Source organism: Nannobrachium achirus, assembly GCF_963921795.1.
Source record: "Nannobrachium achirus genome assembly, chromosome: 5".
Classification (NCBI taxonomy): domain Eukaryota; kingdom Metazoa; phylum Chordata; class Actinopteri; order Myctophiformes; family Myctophidae; genus Nannobrachium; species Nannobrachium achirus.
Window position 1 is genome coordinate 26,260,534 of NC_137814.1, and position 27,017 is coordinate 26,287,550.

Genomic DNA, 27,017 nt, shown 5'->3' on the forward strand with positions numbered 1-27,017 from the left:
CGATGCACCAACCAAGAAGAGACAACAAACGCAAAAGGAGGAGAAAAAGGAGAGCGCCTTGCTTGGCCCAGTGGATGCGAAATTTAGATTTAAAAAACTCACTCGTTGATTCACTCGTACAACAAAATGTGTTTTACTTGAAAAAAATGCTTCTCAGGTCAAATATCGATGTGCGATTAAAATGTCCAAATCAAAAGTGACCATAGCAGTCCTTTAACTTTACCTTTATTTATTTACCTAAACAGAGAATACACCATGGCAGAATACCTGAGCAAGGTGGCCGACCCAAAACTAGGAACAGACTCAGTGAGCACAGACTTTGTACCAAGACATCAGAGACACATACTTCCCACAGATCATAACCACCCAAGGAGAGTTTGAAAATATGACCAATGATGAAAAACTCCCATACCTGCTGTGTGAAGTAAAACAATGTGCAAACACAGCAGCAAGATTCGTGAGCTGCTGTGATAGGATATCAAATGGAACCCAACCACCTTAAAAACCATTGTATATGTCCCTGCTCTGCCTGCACGTAACCGCGATGCATGAAAACTGTACATATTTTGTTCTGATTGTATTGTATTGTGTACACTTCTGCTTTGGCTAAACATATTGTTGTGCCCTGCACTGTCCCTCAGCGCCCCCTGTCGTTTTTCCCCCTCCACTGACTTGTTTTGCTCTTTGACTCTGATTGTTTGACTCACAGATGTACCTGATTATTGTTTGGTGCTGCTACTTAAAGCTGTACTGTGGAAGCTGCTCAACTAGTGGTCAGTAGCGGTATTGCTTTTTTCGGCCGGCCTCGGCGAGCACCTCCGCCTCGCCGATACGCATTCGTAGAGCCGTCTCCCGTCATTTTTAGACCAGGATTGAGGGAGTAGCAGGCAAGATTCCTTCACCAATGTAAACACAGTTGAGTGTGGATCACTAGCATCCTTTAAAATTGCCCTGAAAAACCACTTACAGGCAGCAGACGTTCGCAACTGGTAAAAAAAAACTAACCTAGCCCAACCCTACCCTCCCCTTCTTTGTATATACTTACTTACTTACTGTTTAGACTCTTTTTTTGTTCTCTCATTTTTCTTTTCTTTACATATCTACTGCATAGTACTGTGTTCTATTCGTCTGTCATTCAATGTTATATGAGATACTTTAATGGTTTCCTGTGGGAATAAGCTTAGTCTTTTCATGGATCTCCTTTTAGTAGACCTTGTACCAGTGAACTGTACCGTCATGAAACTGTACCTTTTCCTATGCAAACTTCTAATAAAGTCTTCAATCAATCAATCAAGGGAAGCTACTTCCTTTAGAGATTGGCCGGTGGTGTATGATCCGCGCTGTGATTGGCCGGTAGTGTATCATGTGGGAGATGACATCATTTTGCCAGGAAATACAGCCCCTGTCACAGCTATGTAGAAAACAAGAAAAGGCTTTTGGGGCTGAAATGAACGGAGTGGATGTTCTAAAACTTTAGCGATTTAATAGTTAGGACAATTTTAAGATATGTTTTATAAAAAAAGTTACATAGTATAACTTTAAGTTGTACATGACAATATATGTTAAGACTAGATATGTTTTTACAAACAAAGTAATTTGATTATTATTTGAATACATTCTGAACTTTGCCCATGCTGGAGACCCCCTCAATACCCAACCTTCACTTTGAGAAGCCACTGTTAGACATGCTGATTAGATTTACAACAAAACACTTATACTTAAAGAATGATTGATAGCCACGAATGATTCAGAGCTTTGTACAGAAGTGGCTCGTACCAGGACTATGCATATCTAGTGTCCCAGCAGGGAGCATTGTCCTACTCTGTAACAATGCAATTCAGGAACAATGCCAGTTGGAACTGCACGCCCCACCCAGTTATACCATACCAGTTGCACCTGTAATAGGTGTGGAAGACATTTACATGACACATTAACCACTTTCAACATGGCCTCTCTCTAAAGGCCAGATTACAAAGGCCTACATTTTGTCAAAATATGTACAACTAGAAGCAGTGCTCTTTCGAGCACAGGTCTCCAGCAGGCCAGGCATCCTGGTGGTGCTACTGTATAATAGGCCAATGTAAAAAGGGTGGCATATTAGTCCAGTCATTTTATATTAGGCCAAAATTAGGCTAAACCTCAAACAAATTGCAATAGTAGCAAACTCAACTGATTTTGTATCCTCAATATGTCCTTAGTGAGAGAAAAAAAGTCCCAAGGAATCCCACCAGGGCAAAGTTTTGAAAACGACCTACCTACCTTCACTTACTATATATATATATATATAGTAAGTGTATACATATATATATATACATATATATATGTATACACTACAATATAAAGGAAAAAATGACTGAAAAAAAATCTGCTTTAAGTGGGATGTGAGGGGTCAAACTAGGGGTTTTTAATTATTCTGAATCCATTGCAAGCATTTGTTTTGCACGAAAAACATTCCTTGGGCAAGAAATGGCCACTCAAAACGATGGTTTAGTGATGAGTCATCAATTTTCACAGTCTTTTGGGGTCCGTTTTTAGCCCAAGGAATGTTTTTCATGCAAAACAAATGTTTGCAATGGATTCAGAATAATTAAAAACCCCTAGTTTGACCCCTCACATCCCACTTAAAGCAGATTTTTTTCAGTCAGTTTTTCCTTTATATTGTAGTGTATAGTAAGTGAAGGTAGGTAGGTCGTTTTCAAAACTTTGCCCCGATGGGATTCCTTGGGACTTTTTTTCCCTCACTAAGGACATAATGAGGATACAGAATCAGTTGAGTTTGCTACTATTGCAATTTGTTTGAGGTTTTTTCATATAATGACTGGACTATATGTTCTTCACCTAAAGGTGTCTCCACACCAAACAGCCTACAGGAGACTACTTCTGACTGTACACAGACTGCAAAGAACTGCAAAAAACTAAGCACTTTTATTTTTTCAGACGACGCCGACTGTAGTTACTATATGGCAGTGGTGCCAGGTCTGCTCGTTATAAGCAACGTTGATCCTGTTTTCCTATAATGTTGCTAGTTGTGGGTTGCTTTTGTTTGGGCTTGTTTCTGAAGTGTAGTTGCTTATTTGGCCTTGCTTTCAACATTATTTTATAAAATAACTAATGTAATAGAGCTCAGAGGTGAAACTGGTCGCTGCTTTTGGGCTTATTTTCATAGACCTGGTCGCTTATTTCACTCACAGAATCTGGCAACCATACCCGGAGGCACTGTGTGTTCTCCGTACAGAGGAGAAGGAAAAAAAAAAAGAACAACAACACGGGGAGCTGCTGCACTATTTACTAGCTTTGCTTTGGATCAGATTGGAATAGGAACTGAGAGTTGAGATTGAGAATATGGTATTTAGTAAAAATATGCGACGGGAAAATGTCTCTGGCTTATTTTGGCTTGGTTTTGCAACAGTAGCAAACTATTCTACAACTCCCTCAATCTTACCGACGGCCAGGGGCGACTGAACAAAACTGAGCAAGTCCAGTTTTCGGTTGATAACGTTCCCGACCCGCTGCCGAAAACCTGACGATGAGCTCCCGTTCGGCAACCGACGCTATCCGCCGCCTTCCGCCGCTATCCGCCGCCGATTCGGCCACGAATCTGTTTGGTTAAAAGTGGCCTTTAGAGCTTTCATGGCAATCGGACACTGCATGCATGATTTGAGGCATCGTGTTCCAAAAATGTGTTTTGCTAAAGTCTACCTACTGGTGGCGCTATAACAGGCCAATGTGAAAAGGGTAGCATTTGTTCCTTGACATAGTGGGAATATGTGTGGCAAATTTCACGGTAATCGCAAGCTGCGTTGATGATTTGAGGCATTTTGTTCAAAAATGGAGCAATCCTGCAAACTTTGGAAGCTAATATTAGCCAATCAGGATGGAATATGAAATATCAGACGGATCAGACTTGATCACATGACTATAGAGATACTGTGTACCGATTTGTGTTATTTTTGGAGAAAATCTGAAGGAGTAATATCCAAAAATATGTTTTACAAAAGTCGGCCCAAAGGTGACGCTATAAAAGGCTGATGTGAAAAATGCAGTGAAAAGGTTTTTCCTTGGCCTCTAGGGAGTGCGTGTACAACGTTTGACACTGATCGGTGGAGTTATAGGTAAAACCACAGATATAAGAGCGAGATGCCTCGCTCGCCTCTGCAGTTCATTGGAGTGACGTGCAACAGTTGTAGTCCGGACATCCTGGAAAAACTAAGGGAACGCTGTCAGTCAAAGTGACTACTGGCCAATCACAGCGCGACTTTTCTGGGACTTATCCAAGGACTACAATTCAATTCAACAAAGCCAGTTCCGATGTTGCGCTGCTCAGCTGTTCTTACAGGCTGCGTACGTAAAGACCCGCCCCCACCTACCTCTTATTGGCCTAGCAACTTCCCTATGTGTGACGCACGTGGAAGCAATGCAAACGTGATTCCCTTAGAAGAGAATAAACTGATCTACGAGTTCCAGTCTGGCTTCAGAGAGTCCCATTCCACAGATACATGCCTCATCTATTTGAATGATTACATCAAACGTGAAATTCACGATGGCAAATATTGCGGCATGGTCATGCTGGACCTCCAGAAGGCATTTGACACCGTCGATCATTCTATTCTGATTGAAAAACTCAAAGCTATTGGTCTTGATAACACAGCAGTGAGATGGATGCACTCTTACTTGGTGGGGAGGGAACAGATGGTGGAAGTCAACGGAACCCCCCCCCCCAGTAAACTGTGGAGTACCTCAAGGGAGTATACTAGGACCACTGTCGTTCTTAATATATGTAAACGACATGTCATCTGCTTGTGACTGCAATCTGTTTCTGTTTACGGATGACTCGGCTCTCCTAGTCTCAGGCAGAGACATATTGCAGGTTGAAAAGGCCCTTAACTGTGAACTTAACAAGATCTGCACCTGGCTCAATGACAACAGACTCTCAATTCACCTAGGCAAAACTGAATGTATCCTCTTTGGATCTAGTCAGAAACTTAGCCTAGTTGAGAACTTCACAATTAAAGTAGGTGACACTGTGATAGAAAGAAAAAACACATCTGCTACCTGGGTTGCATCCTGGAGGCTAACCTATCCAGTGAAAAAATGACCACCAAGGTAATCAATAAAGTCAACCAACGAATTCGCTTCTTGCAAAGGGTTGCCCCGCTGATCAATATTAAATCCCGAAAGACACTAGGAGGTGCTCTTATTGGGCCCCTCATTGATTACGGAGTCCTTGTCTGGTATTGCGATGCCCCAGCTGCCTTAAAGTTAAAGCTCCAAACAACCCAAAACAAACTAATTAGGGTTGTGCTTGGTCTCCCTCCTCAGACCCACCTTACCGATCATCACCACGAAAGCGTGGGGTGGCTCAAAGTAGCTGATAGAGTACAGCATCTTGCAATGGGCCTGGTGTACAAGATACACTACACCTCCAAGATTCCCATGTACCTGACAAACTACTTCTTAAATGTCCTACACCATGCATTTAAAAATAATTTATATAACACTGTTTGTGTCCCAAAAACATTTTTGAAAAGGTTTGAGGCTAAATTACCACTCCTGAATACAGAGCCCCTGTCATTTCTGCCTGGCTTTCAGAGCATTTTCAGCTGCAGTACCACCTTGTCCTGAGTGGGAGTACTGTGCTATTGAGCCAGTTTTGGCCCCACACTCCTCCCCACCTCCTGCTCAGCAGGCCTGCCCACCCCCACTCCCCAACCCTCTCCCAGCTCCTCCTGCCTCCTTCTCAGGCCTGCCCACCCCTCCCCAACCCTCTCCCAGCTCCTCCTGCCTCCTTCTCAGGCCTTGTGACATCACAAATCTGACATTTCACAATCAGGACCGTTCTGAGACATGCCAACATAGATCTGCCCATAAACTGAGAAAGACACAATGGTCAGAAATAGGACTTTGTGAGGATAGAAGTTGCTGGTGGGACACCAAGAAAATACATAAAAATTGGAAAAATGAAAATTCATGGTGTAGTCCCTTTAAAGGTCAAGGATGTTCACGATCACAACACCAGAGGCAGCTCCACTAATCATCATCAACGTAGATTTAACACTAAACAAGGCTCTAACTCGTTCTCCTGCTACACCATCAACATGTGGAACGCCCTTCCACAAGCCCTAAAGGAGAGCAAATCCCTAGCCTCCTTCAAAATTGGTATGAAAAGTCACCTTCAGACAGCTGCTACCCGTGACTTGTAAATAGACTAAGCCCCCATTCCCCCCCCCCCCTTTTTTTCTGCCTTTGTATTTGATGTTATGCTTTTGAAACTGATATTATCCTAGATAAAGTACTATGTTCTATCCGTCTGTCTTTCAATGTTATATGAGATACTTAAAGTGTGGTTCCTGTGGAAATAAGCCTCGGCTTTCTAGGATCTCCTTTTAGTTGACCTTGTACCAGTGATTTGTACTGTCATGAAACTGTACTTTTTTCTATTGCAAACTTCTAATAAATTCTTCAATCAATCAATCAATCAATAGTCCCTCGATGCACATGCATCAGAGTTGAAGGAGGCGTCTACCTTTCTATGTCTATGGGTATAACCACAAATCGGCCTGTTATAGCGCCACCATGAGGCTGTTTTTTTTTTTTTTTTAAGTGGCATTTCTTCCTCGGCCGAGTGGGAATGTATGTGTGCGATTTCATGATAATGGCACTTTGTGTTTGTGATTTGAGGCATTTTGTTCAAAACGGCTCAATCCTACAAAATACAAAAACTACAGGGGGAAGCAAAAAACACAAAAGGTGAGACAAAAAAACAAAAAAGGCAGAGAAACTACACAGGGAGAAAAAAAAAAACTGGTATAAGCAGCTGGGATCAAAATAAAAAAAGTCAAAAACGGGAAGGAGCAAAACCAGCAAAAGGCTGACTAAAACAAAAAAACTACAGCTCAACAGAGCGGGTAACGGGGAGAACACAAAAAACACAGCTACCAAAAGGGGCTGGAACGCTAGAAAACTAGCTACAGAACAGAAAGCACGGTCTCAGAAGCCGGCAGGGAGACTAGCAAAAAAAAAAAAGAAAAACACACATTACAGCTGGAACCTAGACAAAAAAAAAAAACAGAAAACAGCGGGTGGAACAACTGAACTAAAGAAAGGGCCTTACAGGCCTTACAGGCCTCGTAGGACACTTGTTAATGAAATCTCTCTCCCTCTCTCTCTCTCTTCTACGGGGTGACTTATGGACTTGGGTCATTCAGAGGGCAGGCAGCTGCACGTACAGTTAACCCTTCTTTGACTCGTTCAGGGACGAGACAACTCCTTTTGGCAGGGTGACACCTAGTGGCCTTAACTCGTTACTGAACGAGTTTGGCTCCTTGGGTGTTAACTCATTAAAAGCCAACCCCGCGATGTCGCGGGAAAAGTAATAGAGTATCTATAGTGCCATCCACGCGATGTCGCGGGAAAAGTAATAGATTACTGTAACGGCGAGTAAAAATACCTAGTACAATGGCCGACGCTCCGGAGACGAAATCCGCGCTGATTTGTCATCATCACGGCTCCACGAGCACACAATAGTCATCCCATAACATTGAGGTGGACGGGCCGCCTCATCTTTAATGTCCATTAGCTCAAAACTACACTTTAGAAGCGAAGATGGAGGCAGATGCTCGCTTATAAAACACATGTATAAACGCTACGAGCCGATCCAGCATGGCTCCACATAAACAATGATCGGTTCAGTCGAAGGATCCGATGACGTCAGACCGGAAGTACTTCCGGTGGCCTTCAAAATAAGACAAAATAAGAGAACGGCCGTGAATGGGGGGGGGGGGGGGGGTGGGAGGCACTCTGGATATTATAATCCGTTAATGTCTGAGGCTTTTAATGAGTTAATAGTCATTGCACAGCGGGTATTCCACAGCTTATTAACTGTGGTACCTACAACAGCCCAATAAAAGTCCTGGTCCATGGGTGAGAGCTTCTCATCAAATACGCCATACATTACCGCGTTATAAGTCAACTTTACATTGAAACCAATACGGGCCATTCTCCCCCAAACATACTGTGACCTGGGACAATAAACTAGCAGGTGCTCTATTGTTTCATCATCATTACAGCTCACAAATGGGCACTTAACAGTTGTTACGAAACAGCTCCACTTCACAACTTCTCTAACGGCTAGTTGTCTTACGGACACCAGCCACATGACGTCTCTCTTTTTTTTCAGACAAGCTTTTACTCCAAATATTTTTTAAACACACCTGCTTCTGATTGTCATCCAGATTTCTGGTAAAGAACGCTCGCCAAAATGTCATTCAAACGCCTCCCGAAACTCTCACACTATCTGCTTGGGACGCTTGCATTCTGTTAAGCATGGGAACCCAGAGGCTAGAATGAGCGTGTAGCGCCCCCTGTAGAGGGGCAAAAGTGTGAATGAATGATCCACGACGCAGTGTGTCGCATCAAAACACAATGTGTACTTTTATATAAATTTCAATAAGGCAATAATCAAAATTACAATCAACCATGTCTCACAAACTGTACAATAGTTCAGTAGCATCATGTCACATACTGTATCACTATCATAATACTCCATATTATGTCTCCTTAATTACCATGAATTATCCAACATGAATTCCCTCAAAATACCTTCACCGACATACACAGTATACAGCTACTGCAGAATCAATGAATTAAATAAGATGCCATTCAGTCAATACCCTCAGCATCATATAATAGCAATAAACAAGGCACCTTGTATGCTTGAGCATCACGGTTACCATTATTTTCCCAAAATGACCCTTCAAAATAAATGGCATCATCAATAAACTCAAATAAAGTGTCCTTCAGTTTGTAACTGTAGTGTACTGGACCATAGAATAACACAATAGCAACATTGCATGTTAGGACACTTACATGTTACCAGACTACACCAGCAAAGTGCATCAGAAGTGCTTAAATGCACTGATTAATCAAAGGCACCTGTAAACATGTACTGTACATTCACATTTTTAACCCATATTATATAAATGAATTGTTTTTAAACCAAACCCTTTTTATCACCTTTTTAACCTTAGGTTATTCTTATTTATATCTTTAAATGCACTTTTATCTCTCCATGAATTACTCTTATTTTTAACAGCAACCCTCTTATCTTCATGAATTAATCACGTTTTTAAATGACCACAGCATCTGTAATGCATCATATAGTTTTTAGCTTTCACCCATAAAGTTCACAGTTTCTGTGCTCCATGAATTAAACAATGAAATAGATCAAAGGCAAACACACAAGACGTGCAGCGACGCTTCACAGTGTAAACGGAGGAAAATGGCGTCTCCCTGTAGTTCACCATGTGGATTACAAACAATACCAACTAAAAGTGTAGATTAAACTCTCAGAGTAAACATTTCACAGCGAAAATACTGCTCTACACATCATATACAGTACCCAAATTATATAGTTTTCACATTGAGCCGTCTGATGTCAGTTTTACCTGTAGAGGGGCAAAAGTGTGAATGAATGATCCACGACGCAGTGTGTCGCATCAAAACACAATGTGTACTGAAGGGGAAACAGCAGCGCGCGTCCTCTACAGCTGAAACAGACCAACACAATCGATAGCAGATCCCCCAAACACTGTAGTCAATCACAGAACTGTAGATCACTGTAGTTATGTAAAATAATAAAGAAACATGTCAAACTGTTTCAAATGGACCCAAAATGTTTCACAAATAACGAAAATAGCTTACAGTAGTTAGACCAAAATGAACACATTCAAATACAATACTCTTAACCAAAAGAATAGCTTAAAAGACCGTTTTTGCATCTTCAATAAAATAATTAAATCAAATAAATTTCAGTCTACTACAAGCGCAGAATTATGATGTGGAGGAGGCAAGGAGTAGTAAACAAAACAAACTTTACTGAGAGTAACGTGGTACAAACAGAGTACAAACTAAAAGCTGAGCACTTACGGTACGGAAACACAGGACCGTAAAACAACAAAACGAGGTACGCCTCACAGGGCAGGAGAACAAGAACTTAAGGCCTCGCAGGGCAAAAACGGCAGGTGGAACCCGGGGAGCTAGGAAAGCGAGTTCAAATGCAAAAAGTCCAACAGAGCAAGTCGATAGCAGAGTAACGTCTTAACACGGTTAATGCAAGCGTGAAGAGTGAATCACACAGGCCAACTTAAGTAGCAGCACCAAACAATAATCAGGTACATCTGTGAGTCAAACAATCAGAGTCAAAGAGCAAAACAAGTCAGTGGAGGGGGAAAAACGACAGGGGGCGCTGAGGGACAGTGCAGGGCACAACAATATGTTTAGCCAAAGCAGAAGTGTACACAATACAATACAATCAGAACAAAATATGTACAGTTTTCATGCATCGCGGTTACGTGCAGGCAGAGCAGGGACATATACAATGGTTTTTAAGGTGGTTGGGTTCCATTTGATATCCTATCACAGCAGCTCACGAATCTTGCTGCTGTGTTTGCACATTGTTTTACTTCACACAGCAGGTATGGGAGTTTTTCATCATTGGTCATATTTTCAAACTCTCCTTGGGTGGTTATGATCTGTGGGAAGTATGTGTCTCTGATGTCTTGGTACAAAGTCTGTGCTCACTGAGTCTGTTCCTAGTTTTGGGTCGGCCACCTTGCTCAGGTATTCTGCCATGGTGTATTCTCTGTTTAGGTAAATAAATAAAGGTAAAGTTAAAGGACTGCTATGGTCACTTTTGATTTGGACATTTTAATCGCACATCGATATTTGACCTGAGAAGCATTTTTTTCAAGTAAAACACATTTTGTTGTACGAGTGAATCAACGAGTGAGTTTTTTAAATCTAAATTTCGCATCCACTGGGCCAAGCAAGGCGCTCTCCTTTTTCTCCTCCTTTTGCGTTTGTTGTCTCTTCTTGGTTGGTGCATCGCTATGATCGGTATGCCCGAAACTGAAGGTTCTGTGGTGCAAAAACTAAGTGCGATTAAAATGCGTAATTTTTTTTAATCGCGTTAATTTTCTGTAATTAATTAATCACGATTAATCAGTTAAAGTCCCAGCCATAATATATATATATACACACCTGTACCTTATTCCCTCTCTTGATGTACCTTACTCTTTACTGTATATGTTCTTGTTTTTCTTTTATCTTTTTCTTACTTCTCTGTAACTTTGTAAATAACCTTATACTGCTGTGCTGCCTCTGGGCAACTGATTTTCCCCCTTGGGATAATAAAGGTATCTACCTAGTACGGATGCCCCCCGAGTGCCTTCCTAGGAAGGTCCTCGATGCACGTCCCGCTGGGAGAAGACCCCGTGGCAGACCAAAGACCAGATGGAAGGATATCTCCAAGCTGGCTTGGGAACGCCTCGGTATACTCCCTGAGGGAGTGGAGGTGCTCGGGATAAGAAAATCTGGAAGTCTCAGTTGGAACTGTTACCCCCACCACCCGATTCCGGATAAGCGGTTGAAGATGGATGGATGGATGTAACACACCACTACTGCACGTTTGTGCGTGTGTGTGTGTGACTTTTTTTTATTCAACTTCTGTTTATATCTGGGTGTTATTGTAATGATGACAACATGTGTTTATGTTGATAATAAATACAATTACCACCTCTTTAGACCGCCTGCGGACTAAAGGCCTTCTGTTGTTCAGTTATGCAGTGACAGATGTGATATAGGTATTTAAACAGTTCTGTCACATGCTGCTATAAGTGTAAGGTGGCATAACATTGTATCTAAATATGGCAGCACTTTTTATTTGATTCTATACGAGCACAATGGTGAATTAATCATAAAAATATGATATAGAATGACACCGGCTTTCATCATGGAGTAGGCCTTCTACCTTGTGTGATACAGTTGATTGAATGTTTAAACGTTTAGTTTACTTTAGCTTGATCACAAATAAGTTATCTGTCCAAACTGTTCCAACAGTTTTCATGTGTCATGTCATTGGTAGTCAGATCAAATCCACCACCATGCTGCATAAACTGAAGTGTGTTTACTGGGGTCAGAAAACCTTCTAGTTATAGCGAAATTGATAGAAAAACAAGATATAGTTTATGGTATTGCGTCACAAAGTATCTCTGCGAAGAGGTATGTGAGTATGATGTTAATTTAACATAGTTTAACATGTTTTAGAAGAAAGATAATGGAGGAAACATTGTTCTCCGACTGTGGAAGGGTGATGTTTCGATCGCATCACTTAAAAACTAGATTGGTGTTTTCATCTCAGATATATTAATGACGAAAAGGCACATGTGTGCTAACTGGTCAGCTCTTTGTTGCATTAAATAATACACAACGCAGTTAGTTATCTCTTGTTTTAATCGAGGAGAAAACACAAAAGGCACATTAAGCCACTATAGACAAGAGGGGCTGTGTGTGTTGTCTCTACATGGTTCTCATGTGGTGTTTAAGTCCAGCCCCTTCAGAGCGTTCAGCACCAGTCTGTCAGACTTTACTTTAGTAGAGGAAGGATAAACTACTGAGAAGAGAACAATGGCAGAAGTCGCACCAGCTCCAGCCCCCGCCAAGGCCGCCAAGAAGAAAGCAGCTCCCCGACCCAAGAAGACCGGACCCAGCGTCGCTGAGCTGGTCGTCAAGGCCGTGTCCGCCTCCAAGGAGCGGAGCGGTGTGTCCCTGGCTGCCGTCAAGAAAGCTCTGGCTGCCGGTGGCTACGATGTGGAGAAGAACAAGGCCCGCGTCAAGATCGCCGTCAAGAGCCTGGTCGCTAAAGGCACCCTGGTCCAGCTCAAAGGCACCGGCGCGTCTGGCTCTTTCAAGATGAACAAGAAGGCAGAGGCGGTGAAGGAGAAGAAGCCCGCTGCAAAGAAGGCAGTTACAGCAAAGAAGCCTGCTGCCGCCAAGAAACCCGCAGCGGCTAAGAAGCCCAAGAAGGCGGCAGCAAAGAAGCCCGCAGCTGCCAAGAAATCACCCAAGAAAGCCAAGAAGCCCGCCGCCAAGAAAGTAGCAGCTAAAAGTCCCAAGAAGGCCACCAAGAGCCCCAAGAAAGTGGCTAAGAAGCCCGCAGCAGCCAAGAAAGCTCCAGCCAAGAAGGTTGCCAAACCCAAGGCAGCAAAGAAGGCAGCCCCCAAAAAGAAGTAAATCATCTGTTCCATCTCTATTCCCACAAAAGGCTCTTTTAAGAGCCAACCACTTCATTTTATAAGAGTATCCTCACTTTTTATATGCCATGGTCATATGTGAGCACTGGAATAATAACCAGTCTGTTTAATAGACATGTGTGTTAATGCTCTAATGCCACTCACAAATAATTAATGACACTAACAGTCTAGACATAAATGTATGACAACGTTAATAAACATAAGCACAGCCTTTACTTTGTCCTACGTTTTGAATGTGGCCATTTCTCTCACTTTAGCTATAGAGCTTGCAAACCCACCCACCTCCCCTATGACCTAATTTTGTTAAATCATAAATCACTATTAGATTCGCCATTGTCCTGACTAGTATGTTTTGGTTCAAATTCAACATTGATATCGAATAGTAGCCTACTACCATTGTTATTGTTCAGAATCGTATACATTATTATGCATAGTAACCCTGGTCCACCTCAAATAAGCGAGACAAGAATTCCGTATTAATACTTATTGATGAGATAACTGTATTTAGGTTATGTCTGTGACAATACAAACGTTTGAACTTGAGAGTCGAAAGAAATGCTATGGCCCAGAGGGTGTATTAGGCATGTATGCAGTAACACCAAATGTACATTGACAAGAATATGAATGGGGCGATACGTTTAAAAAATGTACAATTATTATGATATAGAGGACTTGAATAAACTAGGGGGTGATGTGACCAAAATGAACAAGGGGGAGGAGTGTGTGGTGGGGGCAGTCTGCCTGTCCTCCCTTACGTCCTCAGAACACAGATAAAAAGGCATGGCTCACAGCTCTGGAATCATTCTCTTCTGCATCTTCAACTCAACTGAAGCTGAAAAATGAGTGGGCGTGGAAAAGGCGGAAAGGGACTGGGAAAAGGAGGCGCCAAGCGTCATCGCAAGGTTCTTCGTGATAACATCCAGGGAATCACCAAGCCCGCTATCCGCCGTCTGGCTCGCCGTGGCGGTGTGAAGCGTATCTCCGGTCTGATCTACGAGGAGACCCGCGGTGTCCTCAAGGTGTTCCTGGAGAACGTGATCCGTGATGCCGTCACCTACACCGAGCATGCCAAGAGAAAGACCGTGACCGCCATGGATGTTGTGTATGCTCTGAAGAGACAGGGACGCACTCTGTACGGCTTCGGAGGTTAATAATGCTGACTTGATCTACCAACAAACAACCCAAAGGCTCTTTTAAGAGCCACCCACACGTTATGTAACGAGTTCATTCCCACTTTTGTAAATAACTACAGCTTTTAAACTGTACATGTGAATATATATATGAATACGATAAGTTAACAATCCAATTACAAAACATGAATGTACTGTGCTGCTAAGGACACTCACAATGTTGTAATCCGACACGCACAACCAGGCAGAAACGTCTCTTTCCACATTTGCCCAAAATAAGCCTTGCTTTGCTTCATAAACCCATTTTAAGCAGCACGGGACTTAAAGTGGAGCCTCGCACACACACAATCCTTGACAAGCGCTTGTGACTCTGCCATTATTAGTGTATGAACATCTAGAGGCGGGAAAACACACCGAGTTCATTATCTTACTTTGAAATACTCAAAATACAGAGTTTACATTGTCCCAACTGAAGTTAACTGGAGTGATGGAACTAAGTCTAAGTCTGCTTTCATTGTCTTGAAGTAATAAACGGGCTAGGGTTCATAATGGAGAAAAATAAAGTAACACCCGGTTCTCTATTTTGTTTTTCTAAGCCCAGAAGAGAGCGGAATCACATTTACACATTATAATACTCAATTAACTATTTCTTGTAATGCCATTGTCTCAATGAATGGACAGTCTGAAATAGTCTATACCTTCTGTTAGTCAAGAAAGCACTGTTGCCTTTGGGGACCTTTATGGACATTAAAAATATACATTTACCCAAAGTGCATGTTTAGCCGCTCAAAATATTACAGGGACAATAGAGCGCACGAGCGGGAGAAATAATACAGAAATAAAGACACCGCCCTCTTTGTGGGAGGATCAGCCAATCATCTGCTGGGAGTCACACCACCACATTGGCATTGGCTGTGTATAAATAATGGTGTGACTGCGCTCTCTCATCACATTCGTCTCTACACGCCGCTGATAGAATACCTTCAGGATGCCCGAAGTTGCGAAGCCAGCGCCCAAGAAGGGCTCCAAGAAAGCCGTCTCCAAGACGGCCGCAAAGGGCGGCAAGAAGCGCAGAAAGTCCAGGAAGGAGAGCTACGCAATCTACGTGTACAAGGTCCTGAAGCAGGTCCACCCTGACACCGGCATCTCCTCCAAGGCCATGGGCATCATGAACTCCTTTGTCAACGACATCTTTGAGCGCATCGCCGGTGAAGCCTCTAAACTGGCTCACTACAACAAGCGCTCCACCATCTCATCCAGGGAGATCCAGACCGCTGTCCGCCTGTTGCTCCCCGGTGAGCTGGCCAAGCACGCCGTGTCTGAGGGCACCAAGGCTGTCACCAAGTACACCAGCTCCAAGTAAACTGCTGTCTGCTCTAAACACAACGGTCCTTTTAAGGACCACCCATATTTTCCAAGAAAGAGCTTGATCCAAATACTAACCATACAGCCTGTCTACAATCTTGATCAGCTATTGTGATATGAGATTTCCAAATTAAATGAACGCTGACTAGTTTACAAAGGAAAGACTAACATGGCATAACAGTCCTTACAGTAGCGCATATATATATATGTATATATGTATATAATGCAGCCAATGTTTAATTCATAAACTTGCTTGTAAAAACGTATATTAACATGTCATTTGAGATGAGTGTTGTCCTTGCCTCGTGTTTTATTTTGGCAGCAAAGTATGTTGATTATAATGATTATACTAAAAGTTGTCATGCGTGAAACTATTCTTAAATGGCGTGTTTGTAAAATATATCCCATCATGTTTATAAAATCGTGTAGAATGACCAGTAACATTGCGGTACACATATTTCACCATTGTAGTAAGATATTACAACAGGGCATGTGGATCTTAATAGTTATATTATAAATTTCTCCTCATAGGGCATTAGGAGCGGCATTAGGAGCAACTCTTTGTTGAATCAGTGGGTGGCTCTTAAAAGAGCCTTTGTGGGGTTTATTCAGACGAATGAAGCAGGTTTATTTCTTGGCGGCTTTCTCGGTCTTCTTGGGGAGCAGGACAGCCTGGATGTTGGGCAGCACACCGCCCTGAGCGATGGTCACTCCGCCCAGGAGTTTGTTGAGCTCCTCGTCGTTGCGGACGGCCAGCTGGAGGTGACGGGGGATGATACGAGTCTTCTTGTTGTCACGGGCAGCGTTTCCAGCCAACTCCAGGATCTCAGCAGTCAGGTACTCAAGGACAGCCGCCAGATAAACCGGGGCGCCGGCGCCGACTCTCTGGGCATAGTTGCCTTTACGCAGCAGCCTGTGGACACGACCCACGGGGAACTGGAGCCCGGCACGGGATGAGCGAGTCTTAGCCTTCGCCCTGGCCTTTCCGCCGGTTTTCCCTCGCCCGCTCATTTTGAAGGTTTATTTCTAGAGTATAAGCTCGAAGAAATGTGCTGGAGGAGAGGAATACCAGACCTTTTATAGCCTACGTTCGACTTTGTAACACACACTTACTTTTTTGTGATTGGTCGGAGATACTCTCTGTGCGCCCCACCAATCATAAAAACGAGTGTGTGCGCGGGCTGAGTGTGTATCCCCACCAATCACTACTAGTGGCGTGATCGGCTCCTCCCAGTCTAAACTCTGGTTCCTCCCAAACAAGGAGGTTCCTGACCACAGACCAATCAGAGAAAGACGGCGCCTCAGAGCCGCTGAAATAAATAGAACGAGTTTGCGCTCAGTTTTATCACAACTTAGTTGTTCAAGCAACGGATAAAAAATGGCCCGAACCAAGCAGACCGCCCGTAAATCCACCGGAGGCAAAGCCCCCAGGAAGCAGCTCGCCACCAAGGCAGCTCGTAAGAGCGCGCCGGCAACCGGTGGAGTGAAGAAGCCTCACCGTTACCGTCCCGGTACAGTGGCTCTGAGGGAGATCCGTCGTTACCAGAAGTCCACCGAGCTGCTGATCCGCAAGCTGCCCTTCCAGCGCCTGGTGAGGGAGATCGCCCAGGACTTCAAGACCGACCTGCGCTTCCAGAGCTCCGCCGTCATGGCTCTGCAGGAGTCAGCCGAGGCTTATCTGGTCGGTCTGTTTGAGGACACCAACCTGTGCGCCATCCACGCCAAGAGGGTGACCATCATGCCCAAAGACATCCAGCTGGCCCGTCGTATCCGTGGAGAACGTGCATAAGCTATCCGTCACTGTCTGACCCCCAAAACGGCTCTTTTAAGAGCCACCAAATATATCTTTTGAAGACATTATTTCCTGTAAACGGTATTTACATAAAAGTAAGCCATTGATAGACTATTATTTAATCTAAAATAAATTAGCTTATTGCAGCAATAGCAATATATTTAACATGATAACGAGAAATTACACTGACCTAACAATATTTTTTATACACAGTTCTAAGAAATATGCCGTAGTAGCTGTTTGTATAGCGACCGTATATAGTAAATTAATTAAATAGAATATTGGCTAGGCAGACACTTCATGGACAACCGTTTGATTTAGGCTACCAAAAGCCAGGGAATCTGAGAACAAAAGGCTTTGTCACAGGCAATGAGCGGTTATTTGCACTTTTCAAAAAAAGGGAAGGGTGGGGGCGGGTTGAGATTTTCTAAAGCCGTTTCCCAAACACTGGGTCGGGACCCATTTCTGGGTCACGGACCAATCTTTATGCGTCACCACTGGAGTAAAAAAATATATGAAATATGTATCATTTTACTTTTAGAAATATGGATTTGACCAAATTAATGTTCAAACAAACAAACACATCTAAAAAATATATATATATCCATGAATACATAATAATACCGTAATAATAATAACTGAGTAGTGAAAATAGTCGATCTACAAGATTCCTACTCTGAGTGGAGTCAAATATATGCATGAGGCAGGTCTTAGAATGTAGGCATAGAGAGAACTCACTAAATAACATTATGGACCAGACTTTACAGTAAAAGCTGATGTAATGTCTTTCTGAAAGTGTATAGAGTGTACAGAGTTAAACTAACGTCTGCTTTTATTGTGTTGTTGTTATGGAGCCATATACTGACTATACTCTGTTTATTTAATGATATGTTATAACACTGTTACTTATTTATAAAATAAAATGTAATTTCACAATTATACCACTAGAGGTCACAGCCTGCTTATGGACACCTTGGCTTATATGTTAATACATTCAAATCACATAGTAGTTCATAAAGGTATTCTCTCTGTTCTCTAATAGAGTTGTTGAATAAAACCAACTTTTGGGTAACTAGATGACATGATTATTATCCCTATAATCTAGTAGTTACCGAAATGTAATAATAATGTGTGTGTGTGTGTGTGTGTGTGTGTGTGTGTGTGTGTGTGTGTGTGTGTGTGTGTGTGTGTGTGTGTGTGTGTCCGTGTCCTCAGGGGTCCCTGAACCACACTTTGCAAACCAGCAAACCACATCAAAGTAATAGTACGCAGATGGTCCTAATATTGACAAGCTTTTTAAAAACAGCAGATCTACAAGATCACAACATGTCGCAATGTCACATTGTAGATCAGCTTCTTACAATTAGACAAAGTATTCATCTACCGTATGTTTTGTATTAATAATAAAATCTGCAAAGTAACAAGTAACTAAAGCTGCCAAATGCAATTGCAGTGGAGTATAAGTAACAAAAGTGTGAAGTAAAAGTTGGTATACAGTACGGGACATGCTGATCCAAATGCATATAGGATATACTAGGATCCAAATGCAGACAGGCTGCAATTCATGGCTTTTAAAGTGTTTGGGGTGTGGTTTTGCCAGGTGGGTCCACTTCGGTTGATCGTCTGATTTGGAAATGCATTGGTTGTGATATCTCCCTGACAACCAACAACAACCACACAGAGTGTCCCTGCGGGTTCTAGGATATATACTGTAAATCCCATCGCCCGGGAACCTTATTCTTTTTAAGTTAAATTTCTAAAACACTACAAAACATGTGTCAAAGACAAATACAAGCAAACGTCTCCACAGTAACAGGTGTATGTGTGTGTGTGTGTGTGTGTGTGTGTGTGTGTGTGTGTGTGTGTGTGTGTGTGTGTGTGTGTGTGTGTGTGTGTGTGTGCGTGCATGTTAATAATTATTATTATTATTATTAATAATAAAATCTGCAAAATAACAAGTAACTGAAGCTGTCAAATGTTGTATTTATAGTAGAGTATAAGTAACAAAAATGGAAATTAAAGTAAAAGTACCTAAAAATTGTACTGTAGGTACAAGTACTTGTATATACTTGAGTAAATGTACTTGGTTACTTTGCAGCACCACAGAACAGCCAATGACAGACAGGCCTTTAATCACAGCTGTGTCAATCATTAGAGTGGAGAGGGACATTTATAGACACTTATAGTTTTAACTCAGAATATATACATCACACAGCTTAGATATTTGGATCAAATCAGAGCGCAGACCTGTGTGAACGCATTGATATAAATAGCATATCTGAAGTGTGAACATTACAGCCACAGCGCCTTAACATAAACATGGGTCCCTTTCCTCTGTCTACACTCTCTCCCCACTCACTAAACCCATTGGAAATGCATTGGGTGCTTAAAGTTAAACATTTTTGTTTTTTTATAATTATACTACAAAACATTTCAAAAAGAAAAATACAAGCACACGTGTCCTCAGTAAGCTGAACACATAAAAATTTGAATGGTGTTGAAAGGTGTAAGCGTTTAGGAGATGAATCGTGCCAAAGTTTTGAGGAGATACTGACTAGTATAGTATAGTATAGTATATAAATAATGAAGATAACATACGTGTGCTCGCCTTCCAGGCGAGCCCACAATTAATGCTCAAATAAAACTTCTTCTGAATGACTGCTCAGTGTGGGCACTCACTCACCTGGTGGCTCACTGTGGCATTACATGCCTCATGATCATCAAGGCCTCATTGTCAGCACTCATACCTTCTTTTCAAGTGATGCAAAACATCATGATGACTTCATACATGTCCAGTCTTTATTTGGTTGATAGTGAAAACAAACCAGCACACGCCATCTCTCCAAACCATCCAATCTAGCAATAACAATTAACCACCAAGGGAATTCATTGGTTAGTATAGCACTAGCTTTGTCACAGCGTTATGTTTTGTATTGGATTTCCCATAGGCAGATGTTTATTATGTTGTTATGTCACAATGATGTGATGATTATGCTGTATACTGCTCTAATCAATGATATGTCTGTAAACAGAAGAATATGGTGGAACCCTATGTTGTTTAACTTCTATTTATGGGTGTTATTGTACTCATGACAACATGTATACGTGTTTCTGTTGATGATCAAAGAAATGACCACCAAAAAGAAATGTGAATCTTCTTTTCTGAAAATAAAAAATTAAGTAAAATGCATGTTTTCTCTCTTAAATGTCTTATTCACCAATTCACATGCATGTATTTGTATACTGAGGTGTTCTTACTCAGTGGGGAGGGCAGCTGTTAGGGCATCATGTTGTGTAAACTGAAGTGTGCTTACTGGATCAGAAAACCTATTTATATCAAAACGGATGGCAAAACAAGAGTTGATGGTCAGGAAACGCTGTTTTCGAACTGTGGAATGGTGATCTTTTGAGCATGTTACTTAAAAAAAAACTAGAATGCCATTTTTATCTCAGATATATTAATGACAAAACATAGTCATAGTCATTCAGAATATGTGACAGAGTTCCAGTCGCTGGATTATGGTCTTGGTGCAGACCATGAGGAGAAAAGAGAAACATTTAGATAGTGAAAAAGTAATCTGGCTTTGACTGTAAAGAGGACTATATCCAGTGCATGTGATCTGCAGCAGGAAGACAATCTGACCATGACAAGATAATCCACCAGAGGGTGTAGTGTGACAACTGCAGTGCATCCTGTGGCATACTAGTAAGGCAGCCTCTCTATTGATTGATTGATTGATTGATTGATTGATTGATTGATTGAAGTATTTATTAGAAGGTTGCATAGGAAAAGGTACAGTTTCGTGACAGTACAGTTCACTGGTAAGGTCAACTAAAACTAAAAGGATAAGCTCAGGTACGCTGTGGCTTGTTTCCATTCAGATCTGTTTTGACTGCATGCACAGTTCTATTAGAGAGAATGTGATGTTGTTTTTAAAGCACAACATTACATTGACACACATTTTAGTTTAGACACACGCAGACAATATGTGCACATCATGGACAAATACACCAATTATTTGCATTGATTGTGTAGATGCCAATCATAGTAACGGAGTGTAGTTCATACATGGACATGTTCAGTGATGGAAAATTTTCTCAAATGTTTTACTCAAGTAAAAGTATCAATACTGCAATATAGAAATACTCTGTTACAAGTAGAAGTATGGAATTCAAAACTGACCTGAGTAAAAGTATAAATCAATAAGTACTAAAGTACCAAAAGTAAAAGTGCAAAATGTTTGAAAATAGCAGATCTACAAAGTTCACAACATGTCGCACTGCGACGCGTTGTGAGCCTGTAGACCGTCTATTTTCAAATAGACTAGGTATAAAATAGGGCTGTGGATTAATGTAGGTCTTAAAATATAATCATGTATATCTACAAAGTAACTAGTAACTAAAGTTCTCAAATACATGTAGTGGAATAAAAGTACAATACTTGGATCCGAGATGCAGTGGAGTATTAAAAGTATTGGAAATTGGAAATACTCAATTAAAGTACAAATAACTCAAAAGTGTACTTATACAGTATCAAGTAAATGTATTTAGTTACTTTACACCACTGATCAGGTTAAATCAGAATATTTATTCATTCATCTTATTTATCTACAAGCTCAAAACCCGTCGGACTGCAGCACATTTTGAGAACACATTTCTTTCTTTTTTTTTTTTCTTTTTTTACTTTTGTGTGGCATAGAAGGAAAGAAAGTGGGGCATTAATGACTAAAATAAGTTCAAATACAGTGATAAAGTAAGTGGTTTCTGCCCGTCAGTATATGCAACGTGGTAAATATAGTGCATGTCCCTCTGCTTCATCAAAGTTGCTGGCCTACCGGTCCAGGCGCGTGCCACGTGGGTTCTGGTGCCTGGCAGCGTAACGGGTTTGGGTCCCGTTCCCGAACGCCTTTGCTGCGTGTCTCTCACCGTCTCGCCGTCATCACAACTGTTTTTATCAGCTTTTCAAAGTAAAGCTCAGTCCACACCAGTGATTCTGAACGCAACTACTTGTAACTTGAAACACTTGCAGCTTCGTCTCTAAACTGTGCAAACCTGCAATGGGTCGATTCAGGTCACTGAAATTTCTTTTAAATCATTGGTGTGGATTGTGAGCAGACTGGATTGTGGAACCGAAGCTGACCACAATGTCAGGGTACATGTAGTCAATTTGGTCCCTTCGCTTTGTCTATTCTAGATACACAAAGGTGTTAAAACCACCCTGCTCAAGTAAAGCTACCGCCTTTCACATGTACATCATGTTCAACACGAACAGCTAACTTTCCTCCAACCACAAAAGCATGTGTTGATGTTACTGTATGTAGAGAGATGTGAGTCACAATCAGTGGCGTAACAACATTGTGATAGGCCCTGGTGCAGATATTTGTTGTGGGCCCCCCAACCCACCCCACCTACCCCTATTACACAAGCGCAAGTGACATTTGAAATGTTTATTTATGTCCACATAAGCAGAAGTGCAAGAATGTACAAAGACATAAACAATTTCATTGCAGTAAGCACTGGCGCCTAACTCTGTCCCCACTAGGGGGAGCACAAAGCTAGGAGACATTTGGCGCCGCATAGCGGCGCCGCGAAAAATTGTGTATTTCCGGTTATAAGGTCGGCCAAAATGGGTATTTTTGGGTATAAAGTCAACTACAACGGGTTTCCTTTATTAAGTCATTTTCGGGTGTCTTTGGGGCTTCAGGGGAGGACCTGGATATGTTGCTTGGTGCGCACCTTTTTTTTAAATAGGCCTATAAACATGACCAGGGCTCTGACATGACCAAATAAATAGAACACTAGGTCTACAATGCAAGCCTTTCAGTGCTGCACATTAAATAGACACGACCCATCCTGACTGATTGACACACAGCTGACAGGTCTCAAAGGATGATTGGACAAATTATCATTCACTCGGCACTCCACCAGCTAGGGCCTAGCCTAGGCAACTACTCAGCACCTAAACCCATTACCGTAATACTTGTTGCGGCCGCGCAGATGCATTCCACCGCCGAACGTCATTACCGTATTACCAAGTGTGGTCGCGCAGACAGATTTTTTTTTTCTTTTTTTTTTTGCCTCTTCCTTCATGGGCCCCTGTGTGTGTGGGCCCTGGTGCGGCTGTACCAGCTGCACCTCCATATTTACGCCACTGGTCACAATGATGAGGGCTGCCAACTTTTCCAAAAACATTTGAGTGAGATTTGATCATATAATGTCTCTCTCTCTCACACGCATGCATGCACACACGCACACACACACACACACACACACACACACACAGACTTTCAGTTATTTAGAAACCTGTGGTTTTTAGACCACCAGCCGATACAGGAATATGCCATACTGAAGCTGTTAAGAGGAAGCTTGGTGAGAAATAGGCAGACAGACAGGAAATGTGTAGACCTACATGGGAATATTGCATATTAGCTACTCTAACTCTACATTATTGTTCGTCGCACATATAATATAACTGGCAGCAACATAGGCAGTGGAATTCCTCACCAGTGTGGAAAATGAAACGATAATAATATAGTATTGAATACTTTAGTCTGTACACTGTACAGTATGTAAGGTGGTAGCACACACTGCCTGTAGCAGAACAGAACCACTTCTGGCCTTAAACATTCAGCATTTTAAATGTACCGTAATGCCTTTCTTCACCGTTGGTTCCGCTATAGGAAATAATATGCATTGTGGGATTTGATCACATATTGACTGGTTTTACTGGTCCTTCACATTTGAATGCATTTCTATGAAGTGCCTATGCAAAACAAATAGCCTATACAAACTGAAATCTATATTTATGTTCTCCTTACTCCACCTCACTATCATATATTGCATATCCAATCATAAGGGTCCATACTCTCTCTGACCACAAACGTTTTGTCGAAGCGTCACAACATCTGCTTTCCGAACTCAAATTCGAGGTGATGATTTTCAGAAGTTGCGAGTGACGTCATTTTGTAGTTGAACCGGACCTATCCGACAAAGAGTTCGGTGGTGGGAGACAGTACTATGGAGTGCCCTTTAGCCTCATCTGAGAGCTCCCACCGTCCTGAAGCTTCAGTGAAGTGGAAGTTCACTAATGTACTGATCCACCCTATAAATACATAATCAGAAAATCTACATTTCTCACATGTACTATATCTCCAGGTAAAACGATTGAGACACTGATAACCAACTGCAATACAAAGATTTATTCAAGCAATACGAAAATATGCATTTATCACTGCAAACAATATGTACCTCAAGGACACATACTGTACACAAGGCATTTGCTATGATTGTATAGATCACTGTTTCTCAACTAGTCGTCCACGCGGGTACACACCTCCATTCCGAAACCCCACCATTCCGAAGATTGACTTCCATTATTCGGAATGGTGGGGTTTCCCATTGTTCTATAAGACCCCACCATTCCGAAAATCAGAAACACCACCATTCCGAATATTTCATTTTCACCCACCTTTTTTTCACCCACCTCCATCCACCCCACCAACCTCCACCCACTTTCACCCACCTCCACCCAGCCCCACCCACCCCCACCCACTCTCAACCTCCACCCAATTTCACCCAACTCCACCCATCTCCACCCACTTCCACCCACCTCTACCCACTTTCACCTACCCCACCCACCCACCTCCATCCACCCCACCAACCTCCACCCCCACCTGTTTCACCCACCAAGTTTCACCCAGCCCCACCCACCTCCACTAACTTTCACCTACCTCCATCCAGATCCCTCCACCCACCCCACCCATCTCCACCCGCTTTCACCCACCTCCACACACCTCCACCTACTTTCACTCACATCCACCCATTTTCCCCACCTCCACCCATTTTCACCCACCTCCATCCACTCCATCAACCTCCACCTACTTTCACCCAGCTCTATTCACTTTCCCCCAACCTCCACCCACTTTCACCCAGGCACACCCACTTTTACCCAACTCCACCCACTTTCCTGCCCCTTGGAGTCGGGTGAAAGTGGGTGGAGGTGGGGGGGCCAAAGTGGGTGGATGTGGGAGAAGAGGGTGGAGTTGGGTGAAAGTGGGTAGAGGTGGGTGGGTGGGAGGGGGGGGTAAAAGTGGGTGGAGGTGTGTGAAATTGGGTAGAGGTGGCTGGGTTAAAGTTGGTGGAGGTGGGTGGGTGGAGGTGAGTGAAAGTGGGTGGAGGTGGGAGGAAGTGAGTGGAGGAGGGGGAAAGTGGTTGGAGGTGGGTGGGGGGGTGAACGTGGGTGAGGTAAAGTGGGTGGAGGTGGGTGAAAGTTAAAATAATTTAAATTTCGAAATGGTGGGGTTTCGTAATGGTGGTGTTTCGGAATGGTGGGGTTTCGGAATGGTGGGGTTTCGGAATGGAGGCCCGTCCCCCGTCCACGCACCGATGGCATAACTTGTTTTAAACGTTTTTAAATGTTTAAATGTGTTTTAAACTTAAGTATTTAAACTTAAACTTAAAGTATTTCAAAAATATTATGTATAACATTTCCTAAGTACAATTTAAGGGAATTGTCCTAGAAATTGGAAAAAAGACCCTGATTCAGAGAGATTTGGAAATAGCGTCTTGATTTCATTGTCGCAGACTTTAGGATTGTTTTAACTCTTATACTGCTTTGAACGTTCCTGTTCGCCCCAATCCCCAAGAGACTTCCGTGCCGATACGGCCGTTCGTTCGTTTGATGTTTTTTATGGATTATGATAAAAGCGGTCCTTGCACAACTTTTGAATGCATAATTGGTCGTTGGTGTCGTTTTGAGGACAGCCGGAAACCCTTCATAAAAAAAAGAAGTAAACAGACTGTCCTGGCTCCGCCTGCCCAGTAGAGAGCGACTCTGAGCCTGCCTAGCTGTTAGACTTGAGGGACTATATTGTTTTTTCATCGGACTGTTAGTAGAGAGAGAGAGAGAGAGAGAAACGTTGGTAAAAGCGATCATTTTGTCGGAAATCAGTTGTTTTATAGTATTAGTAGTATAGTAATTGTAGTAGGTAGTAGTATTTAGCAGTACTAGAATATTGAGATGTATTAGGCCAAGTAGTTGGCCAACTCAGCCTCAACTTGCTGGTATCATTCCGCCGCCGAAGCGCGACCCAACCCCCCCGGGCCGAGGGGCAGCAGCCAGCAGCAGATCCACGGATAGAAACAAACTTTTGTTAGAATTAGGATTACACAACCTACCCATGTTGTTGACCCAGGACCAGCGAATGGTGGTGGTGGTCGTGATGATGATGATGATGATGATGATGAAGAAGAAGAAGAGAAAAAGATCACTGTAGCCGTTGGTATTGAACATAAAAAGATTCCATTTCTTGGTGCTGTTGGTCGTGATGATGAAGATGGTGCCAGTCGCGAAGAACCGGGGTCCAAAAGTGGATAAGAGCCTCATATTGTGGAAACCGATCCCGACGGAGCTCGACCCCCGTGCAGGATGGATCCGCGCCCGGCACAGGGGCTCACATCGCCGCAGCAGCAGAGACGATGCACCGCCGCGCCGCCACCGCGAAGAGACAGACGAAGAATGGCTTCCGCGAGACCCCTCGGAGAACAGATGCCATGATTCTACAGTCCAAAGTGGTAAGACGTAAATCCAGTGCATGTATACTGTATGTGATAAAATCGCAGGGCCGCGACCCTCTATTGTGA

General features: G+C 42.6%; 6 protein-coding genes across 6 annotated transcripts in view; 4 read left to right on the forward strand and 2 right to left on the reverse strand.

Moving 5' to 3' along the window:
* LOC308285878 (histone H1-like) overlaps window positions 1-27,017 on the reverse strand; it is a gene marked incomplete at both ends in the record, with an annotated part of 500,380 nt that overhangs the window by 2,184 nt on the left and 471,179 nt on the right. The gene's annotated exons all lie outside the window — the stretch shown is intronic.
* Window positions 12,463-13,068, forward strand: LOC308285880 (histone H1-like; the record flags this gene model as incomplete). Its single annotated transcript, XM_080726770.1, has 1 exon — window positions 12,463-13,068. One exon carries the CDS (start codon window positions 12,463-12,465, stop codon window positions 13,066-13,068), a length of 606 nt encoding a protein of 201 aa, XP_080582896.1.
* On the forward strand, window positions 13,928-14,239 carry LOC308285896 (histone H4; the record flags this gene model as incomplete). The annotated part of the gene is made up of 1 exon (XM_080726785.1): window positions 13,928-14,239. The coding sequence occupies one exon, from the start codon at window positions 13,928-13,930 to the stop codon at window positions 14,237-14,239; it is 312 nt and encodes a 103-aa protein (XP_080582911.1).
* LOC308285892 (histone H2B-like) lies at window positions 15,207-15,581 on the forward strand (the record flags this gene model as incomplete). The annotated part of the gene is made up of 1 exon (XM_080726781.1): window positions 15,207-15,581. One exon carries the CDS (start codon window positions 15,207-15,209, stop codon window positions 15,579-15,581), a length of 375 nt encoding a protein of 124 aa, XP_080582907.1.
* Window positions 16,211-16,594, reverse strand: LOC308285889 (histone H2A-like; the record flags this gene model as incomplete). The annotated part of the gene is made up of 1 exon (XM_080726778.1): window positions 16,211-16,594. The coding sequence occupies one exon, from the start codon at window positions 16,592-16,594 to the stop codon at window positions 16,211-16,213; it is 384 nt and encodes a 127-aa protein (XP_080582904.1).
* Window positions 16,962-17,372, forward strand: LOC308286070 (histone H3.2; the record flags this gene model as incomplete). Its single annotated transcript, XM_080727031.1, has 1 exon — window positions 16,962-17,372. The coding sequence occupies one exon, from the start codon at window positions 16,962-16,964 to the stop codon at window positions 17,370-17,372; it is 411 nt and encodes a 136-aa protein (XP_080583157.1).